Consider the following 16,904-nt stretch of genomic DNA (forward strand, 5'->3'; position numbering starts at 1 on the left):
AGAAACTCAAACAGGTTTGTAATAACTGGAGGGTTCGAAAAAAGTATCTTTGGAAGAAACCTTAGACATTTCTGTGAACTAAATAACAAGGCAAACCAGTTTGTGCTCTATTTTTACCATGGTTAAACATTTTAACTAAGGTGGTCTATCTGCCCTAACCAGGTTGACCACAACTGCAATTGATTTAATAGTCATTATTATTCAACATACGTATGTACCTATTAAATATAAGGGACTACAGTGTGTCATGGAAGGCTACAGAAAAAAGTCTCCCTTTTGCCTGAAGAGGACCCTTTACTTTGCATGATTTGCAAATTTTGAACACAATACTAACAAACCCATCACGGATAAAACTTCAACACACCAGCAGATGGAGCCATAACACTAATTTACTCAATATCTCACTGACTTAATAACTCCTTATAAACAACATTTTATTACTTGTCAAGACCGTGCATAGCCTATATAACATACACTGTTGAGTCTCGTTTTAAAATATACGTGTATCGCTCCTATGCTTGTGTGAGGAATGACCTTAATGCTGTGAGCTGCTGTATTTCCAGGCGTGTGACTCACTAAGTTTGCTCGGTCTGTTTCCTGGTGACGTCACCGCCCCGTACTTTAATTTGACTAGTACAGCCTCAGTTTTAGATCAGTCAGTGTTGACAGCGGCGCGTGGTGGGACCGTGACTTTTCTGTTTTTTAGATGACTTCTAGTAACAAACAGAAAACTGCGGTGGAAAGCGAGCTTCACTTTTAGTTTTTGTGACCACGGATAAGCCATGGCTACAATAACGTGTCGAGTGCAGTACCTGGAGGACTCGGACCCGTTTGTGTGCTCAAATTTCCCGGAGCCCCGCAGACCTCCGCAGTACGACTTCAACGAGCATTTGCCGTTGAGCGAGCAGATCGCCGGTGTCCACAAACTGCTGGAAGCCCCGCTAAAGGTCAGCCTCATTTATTTCCCTTATAATAAAAGTGTGCTTACCTGAGCTTACCTGCTGCAGTGCTTAGTGTGAGCGTGTCCAGTGGCTTTTAAACTGTGTTAAACGTCACGCTTCGTGACTAATATTTGAAAGATTTGGTTAATTTTGTCAATGAATAACGTTAATCTATTCTAGAAAGTGAACTCCAGGTATGTGGGAGTTTACACTGGGATAGAGGGAGGGATGGAGTGCGCATATCTGAAGTGTTGATGAGCAAAAATGCTGACTGGCAACATTGAGATCAAACTAGTAATGCTTTTAAAATTTGTTTTTACTGTACCATAAATTGTAGATATGCATTTAAAACTGCATACATCAATGAAATAAAATAAATAAACATAATATTAATTGTAGTTTACTGTGTGTAAATTTGCTACTAGAAGGCAGCTACCAGTCATTTGAGTATTAAACGTTTGTGTTGTGTTGTTTTGTGCTGAAGAGATACTCTACTGACCATAAATAAGCATTACTTACTAACCCTAAAATTAATGACAGGTAGTTGACGTGGTTGTAAATTGTCACCAGAATATCTAAATCAACATGTGTAACCACAATTTAACTTGGGCTAAACACCATCAAGCATACTTTTAAAAAGCTGAATGAGTGAAAGAAATGTTATGTAATCACAAAAAAATAATAATGTGGTAATATGATTGCAAGCTAAATGTGTGACAACTCTGAAAGCTATATTGTAAACAATTTAAAGCAGCAAGTTCTAAACTAAATATTGAGTAACGGATTCCACGGGTTTTAAAATATTAATATAGGCTCAATTTTTCTTTTTAAAATAAGATTATAATAAGACTGGATATTCTGACATATTGACTACACATGAAAATCATCATTTTAGCACATATTTTGCAGATTAAGAAGGTCTTTACAAAGCCAGAGCAAGAATATTGGTTCTGTTCGTCTTAGGTGTTTTTGATCTTCCAACATTTGATCAATGGTCTATATGCACAGCTAGGGTTTTTCAGCCAATAATGAACTTCTGGTGAAAGGTTTATGTGTCTCTTTTCAATTTCATTAGGTTACTTTTACGACATTGATGTTGTAATGTAGTTACAATACATTCAGTTAAAAAGACTTCAGCATCCATTTGGTTATTAAAGCATAAAAAGAGACAACGGACAATTTAAAGCAGGCACCATCGTTAGCAGCAGGCTTGCACAGAAACTCCATTGAAAATACTGTGGTAAAATAAATTTCCATATTTTAAAGACATGGTGTGGAAGATATAATGCAGTGCATCATGTTTGGTCTGAGACCCACTTTATATCATATTTCAGCCAGGCAGTGAAGATTGCTGTTTTTAAAAAAAAATCTGATCTAAAACTTGGCGATTTTGTATGGGATGACAATTCACAGGAAGCCCTTTGGCTGGCTGACTGATATTAAAAGTCTGTGTGCATATACTATATTGATTTATTTATAATGTATGCCTTTTTTCTAACTGAAAACAGTTTATTTTATTCTAGACATGTTTGACAGACACATCTATTGTTTATAACAAGCACAACCAGAAGCATGGCATTTATGTAAGTCCGCCAGTCCTACGTTACCCAACCCACCCGAGCTGGGATCGAACTGGCGACATTCCCCATGGGAGTCGGTTCCTCTAACAAGGACACTAATGACCATGGCCTGTAGCGCCCGCCGCTAGAGCACCTTTTCGGGTTTAGAGGAATGACTTTACTAGCTGGCCTCTGTACATTTATGCCAATAATCATGTACTGTATTCATGGATTATGTCTCCTAGTACAGTGTGTCAGGGATGTAGATTGCTGATATATCCATAACTGTATGTCATTCATGAGGCTGGAGCTATAATATTTAAAACATTGCTAGTAGGGCTGAACGATATTGGAAAAATCTTACATTGCGATATTTTGTTTTGCTGCGATTATATATTAGGAAATGAATATAATTTCACCAGATACTTTGAATAGCTCCAATTGGATAAATTTCATTAATTAGATCGACTGGGATGACTAAGTGTTTTTCTATGCAGTGCATCTGCATAAATGATAGTAAATTACAAGCAAATATAAATACGACAGAGCAAAAATTAACAGTGCTTTATGGTTTTCTGGGGAGTCTAACAATATTGTCAAATGTAAAATAACATGATTATCGTTGTATTAATAATAAAAAGAAGTAGTCATATTTTTATCTTTTAATCTTTAACAAATAATCTAATCCTGCTATGTGACTATTGTGGAAACACGCATTCTGATATCGATGCTCAAACGATAAATTCACCCCTGATTGCTAGGAAATTACAGTAGGTTCAGTGTGTACGAATATGGATCAAAGATGACAGTGGGTTTTCATACATCCATTTGATAAGTCTAATATGGCATAATAATTTTTGTATTTAATAAAAATGCAAACATATTTTCATACTAGCAATGTTACCTAATTGCGAGTTTAAATCTTTACATTTTAAGTCATTTTTAGTCACGTAAAATATTATACAACTTATTATATAATCTCCTATTCTTTTATATGTTTATATACATACTGATCAGAAAACATATGTTGTTTTATTTTTTTCATAATAATGTCTGTTGTGCTTTCCTAGTACTGGGTTGCGGCTGGCAGGGCATCTGCTGCGTAAAACATATGCTGGAATAGTTGGCAGTTCATTCCGCTGTGGCAAACTATGAAGTAAAGACTAATCTGAAGGAAAATGAATGAATGTTGTGAATGAATGATGAAGGGCATTATTTATGTTGACCATTTGACATTTTACTTTCACAGTGAGTAAATGAGTTGTTTAAAGAAAATAGATTTTTGACCCATATATTGCTGAAATACTTATTGCATAAACAGGTTGATATATTCTGCACACAGAGATTTAGTTTTTTCCAAATGCGTTTATATGAGTATTTCTTCCTGATCCCAGTATGTGAGTGAATGTAAGTAACTCTTTAAGGCGGCCACTGATGCCTGAGCTCCAGAAATGCCTGCAGCTGTAGAGTGAGTTGATGCTTGCGGAAAGGGTGGGATCTGTAAACAGAAGATAAGCTCAGCTCCTCAATCAACCCATTATTAGAGCACCGCTTCAGACGTGACTCTGCATCAAACACTGCCATTCAGTAACAATAACCTCTCTTTTGCTATAGTTGACTGTTTGTAGTGGCAGTATGTTTGTGTTTGAGTGCATTCACATAAACTCTAATGCGAATGTGTTGGAAACTGTGTTTATATGTAGATTATGTTTTGTTGCTTAGAAAACTCAACATCCAACATCTTCTGGTTGCACATTTAGAAAGCATGCATGGCTAATATAAAGCTGTGATGGGTTTTTTTGTGGTGTGCCATGGAATAATGCTAGGCAGTGATGTTCATCTGTTTCTCTTTTTTCTCAGCTAGAAGAGTGTGCACTGCAGCTGGCTTCCAATGGAAACTACCTGGATCTGGATTCATCACTTGCTGAACAGAGAGATGATGTGGAGCAGCTCTATGATGACGTGGAGTAAGAATGGATTTCACATCTTTTCTCTCTTTCTCCCATTTATTTTTTTCCCCTCTAGTTGTCTTTGCTCAACAGAGATGGAAATTTGCATCTGAGACTCAACTTGACCTGAAAACAACTGGTTTATTGGTTTGGCAGGTTTATAATTTAAACAAAAAATTCTACCAAAAAAAAGGCAGATTGTTTAAATAAAAGTGAGCTTGTCAAAAATGTATTCTCAATATAATTAATTCATTTGCAGAAAAAAATCCTCCCCTTTCCCTTGTAAAAAATTGTAATGAATATACTATTAGTAAAGCATTTAAGATGGGAAGAAAGATCAAAATAATCCTTCAGGAATCAGGGTATCTGCGTGGTCTTAAAGTATTAAAATTACTGAAATATTGTCTTGTAGTTCTTAAATAATTTTAAATGCGTCTTAATTTTTTTTAAAGCTACCCAATCGATCCAAGACTCATCCAGTCACCAACAACACATCTCAATAAGTCAAGTCAAAGTCAGCTTTATTGTCAATTCAACAACATGTACAGGACATTCAGGGAATCGAAATTGCGTTACTCTCAGACCCTAGGTGCCCAACAAATAATATTAATACAAAAAGTCGAATTTTAAAAAGAAATGACAATAAATACAATTACACATATAATATAATCTAAAAATATAAGTAAAAATTTGTAAACAATACAAATACACTGAAGGGTGCATAGCAAGGACTGCAAACCAGGGTTGTGCAGATGCAAAACAATATATAGTGCAAAAGTACAGTATAATGCAAAACAGTATATAGTGCAAAAGTACAGTATAATGCAAAACAGTATATAGTGCAAAAGTACTGTATAATGCAAAACAGTATATAGTGCAAAAGTACAATATAACACAGAACAGTATAACACAGAACAGTATATAGTGCAAAAGTACAGTATAACACAGAACAGTATATAGTGCAAAAGTACTGTATAATGCAAAACAGTATATAGTGCAAAAGTACAATATAACACAGAACAGTATAACACAGAACAGTATATAGTGCAAAAGTACAGTATAACACAGAACAGTATATAGTGCAAAAGTACAGTTTAACACAGAACAGTATATTGTGCAAAAAGTACAGTATAATGCAGAACAGTATATAATGCAAAAGTACACTATAACACAGAACAGTATATAGTGCAAGAGTACAGTATAACGCAGAACAGTATATAGTGTAAAAGTACTGTATAATGCAAAACAGTATATAGTGCAAAAGTACAATATAACACAGAACAGTATAACACAGAACAGTATATAGTGCAAAAGTACAGTATAACACAGAACAGTATATAGTGCAAAAGTACAGTTTAACACAGAACAGTATATTGTGCAAAAAGTACAGTATAATGCAGAACAGTATATAATGCAAAAGTACAGTATAACACAGAACAGTATATAGTGCAAGAGTACAGTATAACGCAGAACAGTATATAGTGTAAAAGTACAGTATAACACAGAACAGTATATAGTGCAAAAGTACAGTATAACGCAGAACAGTATATAGTGCAAGTGTACAATATAACGCAGAACAGTAAATAGTGCAGAAAGTATAGTATAACACAGAACAGTATGTAGTGCAAAAGTACAGTATAACGCAGAACAGTATATAGTGCAAGTTTACAATATAACGCAGAACAGTAAATAGTGCAGAAAGTACAGTATAACACAGAACTGTATATAGTGCAAAAGTACAGTATAACACAGAACAGTATATAGCGCAAAAGTACAGTATATAGTGCAAAAGTACCGTATAACACAGAACAGTATGTAGTGCAAAGTACAATGTAACACAGAACAGTATATAGTGCAAAAAGTACAGTATAACACAGAACAGTATATAATGCAAAAGTGCAGTATAACACAATACTGTATATAGTGCAAAAGTACAGTGTAACAAAGAACAGTATATAGTGCAAACAGTACAGTATAAAACAGAACAGTACATAGTGCAAAAATACAGTATAACACAATACAGTATATAGTGCAAAAGTACACTATAACACAATACAGTATATAGTCCAAAAGTACAGTATAACGCAGAACAGTATACAGTGCAAATGTGCAGTATAACAGTATATACAGTATAAAAGCTTGTAAATATAAATATGATAAAGCGACAGTGTCTTCATAATACACAGGGAGGTGGTATGAGGTAACTAGCTGTCCACAGTTACAAAAAACGTTTAGCCAAACTAAATTTATAACTAACATTATAAAAGTCTGTTGTGCATACAATTAGTTTTTAAAGATTTATTATGTTTTTGTTATGTTGAAAAATACAACTAGGGTCTGATTGTTTTGACACATTTAAAATATGTGGCTAAGAAATAACTAGAATGAATTTGAATTAGTTTTTTGATGGGGCTAGTTCTTTTTTCTGCAGGCTGAAAAAATCCTTTATAAGTCTGAAATTTCATTCTTCATGGTCTTAAAAAGGTCTTCAAATGTTTTAAATTTGACTTGGTGAAACCTGCAGAAACCCTGAGAAATACCTTGTTAAAAATGGCATTTATGTAAGACAAACTAGTTAGACAATGAAATATTAAAAGTCATAATAAAGACTATAATCAGGTGTTTCAAGTCTCAATTTATTCTTTTGATTGGTCTTGAAAGACTGTAGATTTGGTTTCAGAGACTTTTAAACATGTTTGCCTTCTCTTTTCTCTCCCTATAATTTCAACGAATTGGAAAAACATGAGAAAAAAGTCAGTAAAAGTGAAGGAATATTTCCATTCTTGGGTCCGTCAGAGATCTTAGTCATATTCTAGAACCAAATTTGGAGAATCGTTCACAAGGTGAATGTTACTTGCTCGCACTCTCACACAGATATTCTTAGCTAGGCCAGAGGGAAGGAGTGGACAACATTAGTCACAGACGCTGGGAACGCTGGCTTTATAATGATAGAGCGTTCAGACTGGATAAGAGAAGCTTACAACACTGGACTGATGAATCTGTTTCCTTCAGATGTGCAACAATGTGAAGTTTTAACAAGATTTGACCTGATTTTATATTTTGGATGTTTTGGACTGCTTTCAAAAGACAAAGGGTAGTTTTTCAGAAATGCCCTCTCTTATGCTATATTTAGTTGTTTTTTATTTATTTCATGTTGGTGTCATCAGACAGTGATGACCAACATTAGGTCATCTCAATGCGCTCCGTCCTGAAAAGAGTATGTTGACTTTATAGATCTGAAAGACATACTTTGAGACTTAAATAGTTGTTTTTGATTTGTTGACCCAAAAATAAGGAAGATAGAACTTTGTTTCAGCTTGTGATGATGTACTTGCCTCATTATTGGTCTTGTGGGACACTCGCGCTAGCTCACGTTATGTCTGAAATCACACACTGAAATCAAACAGCAAAAATAGTTCATAAAAAGTAACGTTTTTCCACATCAGTGGTGCTCATGAAACGACAACAAAAACATGTGCAGAATACTGGATAGTGTGTATACTCCCATGAGGCCACAGGAAATGATTTGTGAATGTCAGTAGAGTCAATCAACTGATGCTGGCCACATAATAATATGTTGTATAATATGACAATATGAAGCATCTTAGATTACATTCATACTACATTCATTCATGCTGTTCACAGAACATTTTTCAAGTGGTTATGGATTAATGCAAATTAAACACCTTCTCAGACAGTATGTGATTTCAGATACAAGTGATTTTAGCCAACACGCTTGACATGGCAATTTGTAACTCTTTAATATTTTGGTAAATCAGTGGGCAATTCATGTGTGTTTGTGCAATCTCATTAGGAGTTAAGCTTCATGTTTGCTATTTTCTGAAAATACTCTACACAAGAAGTTTGGCCAGAGGAGAAATGGCCGTGCCCAACTAAGCCTGGTTTCTCAAGTTTTTTTCTTTCACTTTCGTCAATTGGTGAAGTTTTTTTCTCACCACTGGCTTGCTTGGTTACTTGTGGAGCTGCACATCGATGGATTTGCTCTTTAGTGTTTGGACTTTCAGCATTGAAAATTAAACCACACTGAACTGAACTAAACTGAACTTCAACTCTGAAAACTGGACTGACACTGTTTCAGTTTACCAGAACTTTGTAGGACTTCTATGTTAAGCTGCATTGACACAATCTACATTGTAAAAGCGCTAAATAAATAAACATGAATTGAATGTTACATTTCCAAATAAATTGCATCGTATCGCACAAACACATACAAAATCACCACCTTATGAAATGGTTATTTACAGTCTTTACAGGTTTTTACACTTTTATTAGATTTAAATTTAGTATGTGCATGAGAAAAGGGCGTTCAATAGATTTTGTTTCATGTTAATTAGTTAATTCCTAATATTTCAGATAATTCTGATTATTGTTTGTTAGTTCCTAATTCAAACAACTACATCTGTGTCACTCCACCTTTAATTCTTATGAGATGAATTTGAGTCTGCGTGACTGTTAGGTCTGAGAAACAGTGACGCTATTTTTCTTTTCCTCTCTGTTGCTCCCTGTTTCCCCTCTGGCTCACTCTTGGTTTCTGGTGTGAAATGGTCAGCTTTCCTCAGAACTGCACAGATTGTTCAGCTATTTTGTCTGTGTGTGTGTGTATTTATAGGTTTATCTCATTTTAGACTTGGACCTGCCATTGTTAACCAGGTGTTTCTGGGAGAACAAAGTAAAATCAAGAATATAGATGTATATATTTTTGTATGTTTGTAGTCTCACTCCCAGCACATCCACATCCATCCAATTGTTCCTTTGACCAGATATAACCAAATCGAAACAAACATTTCTAATTCTGTTATATTGAGGAAATTACTCCGTTCTCTGTGTTTGTGTTTTGTCTTTAGCTGTATAGATCCCCAATTTGTATTTGAGTTAAAATATTAGAGTTCCCCAATTTGTGTTATTTGTTTTGTAAACTAATGTCAGTGAATTATTCACAACATCTGTGTTCTATGGCATTTCATTAGGATACATTTTGTTAAATACCCAGGCATGCTCAAAATGTTAAGGTAATCCAATATTTTGCAGTATGCAATAATACTTCCTATTCTGGTGAACATTTATTTTATTTATTGATTTATTGATATGGCAGTTAAACTAACTGTAAAGCTAAACTGTCCATTTAAAAAAAAACGGCTTATTTAACCATATGACATGTTGATTTATGTTTTAGTCATTCAATGTATTTCAAAAAGGGATATTCCACAAATAAAGTTTAACATTCGACCATTACATGTCTCCATGAGTAGAAGTTAAAGACATCCTATATGAATGGTGTCTGTAATGTGCCTGCAGATGAATAAACTTATACACTGCAGTGCTGACAGTGTTTGGAATGAAGCCATTTATTCTTAAGAATAATGCTTATTTATTATTCATATTTTATAATTCATTATACTGCACAAACCTTGCCAAACTCTCTTAAGTAGGAGGTCTGTGTCCCCCTGAGTGTACTACCTATTATGACAGGTACGGGTTTCACTAAATCATTTATTAGGGTTGCTTAGTAACACACAGTCACTGGACCCAGCAAAAGACGAGTGATTTCATATGAGCAGAGCCAGCTTGTCAGTATGTGATCTGACCGCGGCTTAGGCTGACAGTCTCAGAATACACTGAATAGAGCTGAAACACCGAACCGCAGATCTAGAACTCTGAGTCAGCTTAACCTGAGGGATTGCATAACTTGGATCTGTAATACTACTTATACCCAGGCTGTTATTTGTGGATTTGTTCAGCCTTATTCTGTAAAACCACTTTATTTTCTGTTTATAAAGAGCTGAATTGTAACAGCAAGTACACTGTGATTTGTTTAATTGTGCAATGTTAATGAACTTACATTAACATTTAAAAGCGTAGCGTCAGTTTAATGTATCTGTTTATTTGCTTGCATTGATGCTTTCGTCAGAAGTGCCCATAAAGAAATTCAAGGACTTGAGTTTTATTTTGAACTTTTCTTTTTATTCAAGTGTCTTCATTGAGCTATAGAATTAAGAATGTGTCAACTAAAAATAATAGGAACATAGTGATGAAAAGAACACATGTTTTGGGTAACACTTTAGTTTAGGTCACAATTCATGCTATTAACTACTTATTACCTTCCTACTGTAAAGATATTAAATGTTCATTAGTAGTTATAAAGTAAGATCTTGTTCTGCATCCCTAATTCTACCCAAAACCAAGCCCCAAAACTTCACTAGATATTAAAAAACAGCTAATTAGTAGTTTATTAAGCTAGTATTGTTAGTTAATGGTTTGTAATACTGTGAATTTTGGCCTAAACTAAAGTGTTACCAATTTGTGTACCAATTTTATTAGATTGATGAAAAATCTTGTAAAACTAAAGACTTATTGATGATGAAAATCAAGCATTGCCATCACGCAAATAAATATCATTTTCATGTTTCATGTTTTAAGTAGAAAAGGACTTTATTATTGTCTAATATTTTTTGAATAAATTCCATCTTAAACTGCTTTATTTTTGCTTCTTCCTGTATCTAAAATCTACTGAGATCTCTAGAATACATAACTAAATAAATAAATTGCCATTTTGTTCTTCCAATATCTAAAGTCTAGCTATATCTCTATAGAATACATAACTAAATAAACAGTTTACAGAACATGTAAACAGATTGCAAAAAGCTGCTATTAGAATCCTAACTGGTGGAGATCTAGCAACTCCATAATGTACTTTTGGAAATGCCACCATCAATTCTTTTTAATCGGGGGGTCTTATTTTGCTAGAGGTACAGTGTTACATTGTTCACATTTAGGGGGTGTATGTGTTTAAAGCATGCATGCTTTGTATGTATTTGTAAGACTGGCGAAGTTGTAGCTACAGCTGGATCTCCTTCAGGTTCGCTGAGACAGGAAACACGTCATGTGAAGCAGCAGCACTTGGAAAACAGAAGTCAAATTCGGGGTGTGTGTGCATGTTTGAGTGGCTTTGTTACTGGGTGTATGAACCACACAGAACACTGTGAAGAACACGTAAGACTTGGAAAGGTCCATTTTTAGCCACTAAATGCTCTTGATGCATAGTTTCCATGCCTGTTCACTCTCTCTTTCCATACCTTAATCCCTACCGACCAATATTCTGTCTTTCTGACGCTGTCCCCAGTCTGCCTTCAGTCTAAGTGTGTGTGTTTGCAGCTGGAATAATGATGATTTCACATTATTCTTCCATCTGCGTTATCATTCAAGTAGTTTCAAATTTAGGTGAATGAAATTTCTTTGTATCTGTGATGAGATGAATGAAGTCAAGTTACTGGAATCTTGATTGTCATTCTTTTCATTTCTCTACAGAAAAGGCAAAAAGCCCATCTTGATTCTCCGTACGCAGCTTTCAGTGCGAGTTCATTCTATTCTAGGTAAGATCCTCACTGCACACATATTATGTAATGAACATATGACTGATTTGCTTGGTTTTTATAAGAAATATCATAAGGATTTGTACATGTATTGCTGAGGTGGTGAGTACGTCACCTCTGGCTTTCTACTTTGGCTGTTGATTTAATTTGTCTTGGAGAAGGAAAAAATGGGCCAGGTTCTCCAAAAATGCTGAAATGGTATTATTCCTGGTTGGTTTTCCCTTCACTTGGGATTATTCCAGCTATATCCTTTTTAAGGATAAGTTTTTGAAGTAATGTTCATTTAAGTCACTAATTAGATGGAAGTTAATCCATATTTGTGTTTTATGGTCATCATAAATGTTTTTAAGCTGGCCTGTCTGAACATTAGTTGTGAAGTAGTAATGTTTAGAAATTTTTTTTGGTGCATATTTTTGCTCCAAATTGCAGTCAAGTCCACTCAACATGCTCAAAGTTAGAGCTTGTCTTGAAATTTTCACGACTCTGATCATAACACAACACCTTTGTTAGTTTTATCTATTAAACAATTTTTAAACGTATCCTTACATATACAAAATATGAAGTATTTGAGAGCATAAAAAGGCCAAATTCATTATGTCATTTGCTGGGCTTTGTGGGAAAAGGCAGAGCTACATTTTTGGGCTATTTTGGCACCAGTGGCTATGTCACAGAAAGAGCCTGAGCATCAGGGGTATGTATAATCTCAAGTGTATCTTCTTTTAAAGGTGTTATATACTGCATTGGTTTAATAAATTGAATTGTTCTCTGATATCTACATAGTGGGTTTATGGCTTTGGTAAGTTCAGAAATATCCAGAAATGATTTGCTACTCCATAAAATACCCATACAATCAGAATGTCCATGATTGACCATATATGGCTTATGTCGTGAATATTAATGAGCTCTGTTCTGACCTGCAGCTCTTACAGACACACACACAGACAGCATGATGTACGCTGAACACTGACAAATATAAACCCCATCAGATTAACATTAACCTATTTTGCTCACCAGATCTGTTGTGGATAAAGGCTTAATTATAATTAAACTTGACAAAAGAGAGAGATAGAGGCGTTGTATTTTGAAGCTATATTGTCAAAGAAAACACAGCCAGGAATTATTATCAACCTCTGCATGAACAGATGACGTTTGAGCAGAGTGATTTGACACGATTCAGAAGTCTTAAGTGTTTGGTGCAACATACACATTAAATTTCACAATAAACACAATAAATTAACAAAAGATGTAACTAAACATACCTTATGCCTCTTCACTAAGGAAGGAAAATTGTCACTGTTGTCTGACTAGAAAACGTTGTTGCTTATGAAACACCGCTTGAGGCATGCATGTTAGTGATCTCAGAGCTTTTTTTATGATCTTAGAGCTTGATGAAATACCCGTCAGGCCCTGATGAACGACCCAAATTAGGCATCCATGCAAATGCTAAGGGCATGGCCCGTGAGTCTCGTCACAGTTTGTTTTGTCTTCTGATTGGCTCGTTGTCCATCAGGGTTTTACTCTCATGGAATTAACATAAGAACGAGGAAACAGTGTCTGAAGCTCACAGTATGCCCATTTCCATATTATGATCTTTTATTATTCTACTATTCTTTTGTACACCCAGATTTTCATTAAATAAGTGAACATAAGTATAATAAGTAAATAAAGTAAACGAAAAACATTGTTGTTAGTATTCCATTATCATTAGTGTTATGTGACATACAGTAAGGTGACAGAGGAGTAAAATGGGAATTCATAAGCCACTCATATTGAGTATGAACTTCTCCTCCCCATGCTTGGTTTGTCTTGCTTTTATATTGTCCTGATTTATTTGTCAGCTGATGTGATGTTTGAATGGGTAATGGTTTTTGAGTGTGACCTGTTTACGTTTGTGTGTATTTGAGTGACACAATGAGAGTTGCATTCCTCAATACAGGAAAGACCAGTCCAGCCTTAGGGGTTTTTCTGTATGATACACAACACTCCCAACGATCTTCAATAGTGAGCTGGGTGTATTGCATCTTAAGGCTGTGCAATATATAGTATGGACAAAATAAAAAGTCTATCATCTCATATTATGCCCTATCGTTTATTTTGTGGTGTCACAAAATACATTGTTTTCGGTAATACTTTTTCATAATTAATGAACATAGTATTTTGCACCATTACATGGATTCTGCCAGAAACATGAGTAATATTGGGAGAAAGTTAAAAACCACAAAGTTAATCAACTTAACCGTTTTGTACAGATTTTAATGGATTGAACATAAAACAATTAAGTTAACTTAATCTATTTGTGTTGTGACAACAGGAAGTAATTGTGTGGAACCCTGCAGTTTTACAGTGTAGTCCTTTACATGTGCTCAATAAATATAACATATTAATTGGTTAATATATATATATATATATATATATATATATATATATATATATATATATATATATATATATATATATATATATATATATATATATATATATATATTATGAGGATATGACATCATTGAGATTTTGTCATATAGGCCCCGTTTACACTAATACATTTTAGTTTTAAAATGGAGCTTTAGAATGAAAACGATCCACATCCACTCTGGCGTTGACTGATTGCTTGCCTTTATTTCCTATATTGTGTAACAGTATTGTACGTTATACTTTTATAATAGCCATTATTGGTTAGTAAATCTAATATTCAGCAAATGAGACTGGGTATGTTTCGTATTTTTCAATGAGAGGCTCTGTTTTGCTTAAATAAGCATACAGTGAAGATGACGGTCATATAAATATATACATGTAGCTATGTGACGCCTCAACATTTTTAGTGTCTGTCAAGTTAATATCAAAATGAAAATAAACAGTTCCTTATATCATGTTTCATTTACAGTATATTGTTAAGATAGTGAAACAACATAGCCAGTGTGACGCGAATGATGTTATAAAGTGCACTTTTTACCCGACGTGTCCTCGAGAGTTTGTTTTGCATATCAAACTTGCAAGGAAAGAGTTCAAGACTGAACTGTGTGTAGGATACTTCTTATTGAGGAAAAAGCCCCAATCAGACAGGATAATGTCTCCAGCCACGCCTCCATTTTTAGATGTCTCCGCTTTCCCCCATCCACACTGACACGGAGCAGCAGTTTCCAATACACTCCGTTTTTGGAGCTCGAAAACTCTGGGGTAGTGTGGACTAAAAGCATAACTGTAGCAAAACTTGTGCATTTTAAAACTAAAACATATTAGTGTAAACAGGGCCATAGTCCAGCCCTAATACATCTGTAGAATGTGCATAATTGCTTCTGTTGCCATGCATTTGTAGATAATGCAGCAATAATGCTATAATAAAGCAATAATGTTTATTTCTGAGATGTCGTAGTCTTGAGGTAAAACTGAGTTCTTGCAGCTTGTAATAGTGTTGTCAGGAATGTCATGTGTTCAGGAATTTAGTAGAATTGCCTGTTTGTTTTGTTAGCATCTCTGCGTGAAGTGTTCATCTTTCAGATCTGAGATGTTTTTCCATTTCTCCATTATTATATTGACCACTTAAAATTGATTACTAAACTCTTGACTTTTTTTTGTACTGCCTGAAATGTTATCACATTTGGATCAGTCTGAATGAAAGAGCACATCAGTCCACTCAATCTCACCCCCGCTGAGCTATTGTGGTGTCTGGCATGCTCCGAGTTTGATTCATTGACTCAAACTGTGCTCACGCTTTCACTCATTTGCTACAAACAGTGGCCAGGCTTTGTGCCAGTGCTCGCTGTGACTGCATGGTCATGTGACTTCAGCTCTTGAACATGAGCCACAAGCACACTGTTGATGCTGTCAGTGCCAGCTGACCCAGCCAATCAGATACGAGTAAAAATAGTGGCTGATTTGACGGAGATCCAGCATTTTAAAGAAGCCTTTGTTATTAGTCATGGCTGTTTATTATTAATTCTGTTGGATCCGGAATGGGCTTGTCTTTTGCTTAGCAATTTTGTCTAGAGAAATGGGTCATTTTACATTGTAGGGTTTTCTTTTATGATCTGCTACCAAAACTATGCATATGAATCAGTCTTTATGTTGTATTTGCACCTCTTCCAGTGATGTCGTATAGCTGAATCACAACTTGATTTCCCATTTTTGCATAATTCGCTTTTTTACTTTCTTGTTTTTGTGTACTTTATGCTCCTCCTGATATTCAGCAAGTTGTCTGTGTCAGAAGAACACGGTGTTCCTTTCCATTAAGCATCGAGTGTGTCCTCTGTTGCTCTCTGGTGTTGACATAATTTATGGAAATGAAAAAATCTGCTGCATTGCTTCCCAAATTTCAGAAGGAGTGTGTAAAATATGTATCCTTTCAGAATAAAAGGGCTACTGGCTATGCAATTTAAACTCTGTATAGGCATATCAATATTTAATATCAGAACTGAAGTGCTTCTGATGTAAAATTACAGCATCAGCTAATTAAACATTTGATAATAACCACAACTTGTCTGTTGTGTAATGTATGGCCTTTATCTCAGTCTGTATTTCTGTTAGTTTAGAAATAAGCTGAAGTGGCATCATTTGCCTTAGTCATGTGGAATACTTCCTCCTAAAAAATCTCAAAGACAATCCTAGTTTAAGTGTCAGGTTGAGGCAATGATTGTTTTTCCTATTAAGTAAATGAATCAATGTATAATTAAAAGGCACAGGTTTCTACAAAACAATGTAACTCATCATATCCTGTACTCAATCACTCCTTTTGTTTTTGTCTGCCAGTAAAAGTTCGAAGGTTTCCTCAGAAGACTCAGCCGCAGGCTCTTGCCACATTCAGACTTTCTGTAACTTGATATATTAGGCAAGTTCATTATTCTTTATATTGTCTCCCATATAAAAAGTTTTGTAAATGTGAAGTGCTGAGTTGGAGAGTACATTACAGTCATTTGTGTCTTTGGTTCACTTTTACTCACCCTTGCCTTAATTGCATAACAAAAACCGGAGAAAAATGGCATAAAACTCATGTTAGCGGTGCAGCATACTTTAGGGACAGTGATTCAACATGGGGCAAAGATCCACAGTGACCTCAACATTGCTTAAGGA

General features: G+C 35.0%; 1 protein-coding gene across 6 annotated transcripts in view; it reads left to right on the forward strand.

Annotated features, from left to right (window-relative positions):
* The first annotated feature begins 636 nt into the window (after window positions 1-636).
* The window catches only part of fhod1 (formin homology 2 domain containing 1), a 78,561-nt gene continuing 62,293 nt past the window's right edge, over window positions 637-16,904 (forward strand). For all 6 annotated transcript variants that reach the window (XM_056461744.1, XM_056461746.1, XM_056461750.1 and 3 more), the window contains exons 1-3: window positions 637-947; window positions 4,361-4,467; window positions 11,776-11,840. In XM_056461744.1, coding sequence (XP_056317719.1) covers window positions 783-947; window positions 4,361-4,467; window positions 11,776-11,840 — 337 coding nt within the window. In that variant the 5' untranslated portion in view covers window positions 637-782. The remainder of the gene's footprint in view (window positions 948-4,360; window positions 4,468-11,775; window positions 11,841-16,904) is intronic.

The sequence above is a fragment of the Danio aesculapii genome, chromosome 7 (genome assembly GCF_903798145.1).
Source record: "Danio aesculapii chromosome 7, fDanAes4.1, whole genome shotgun sequence".
Classification (NCBI taxonomy): Eukaryota; Metazoa; Chordata; class Actinopteri; order Cypriniformes; family Danionidae; genus Danio; species Danio aesculapii.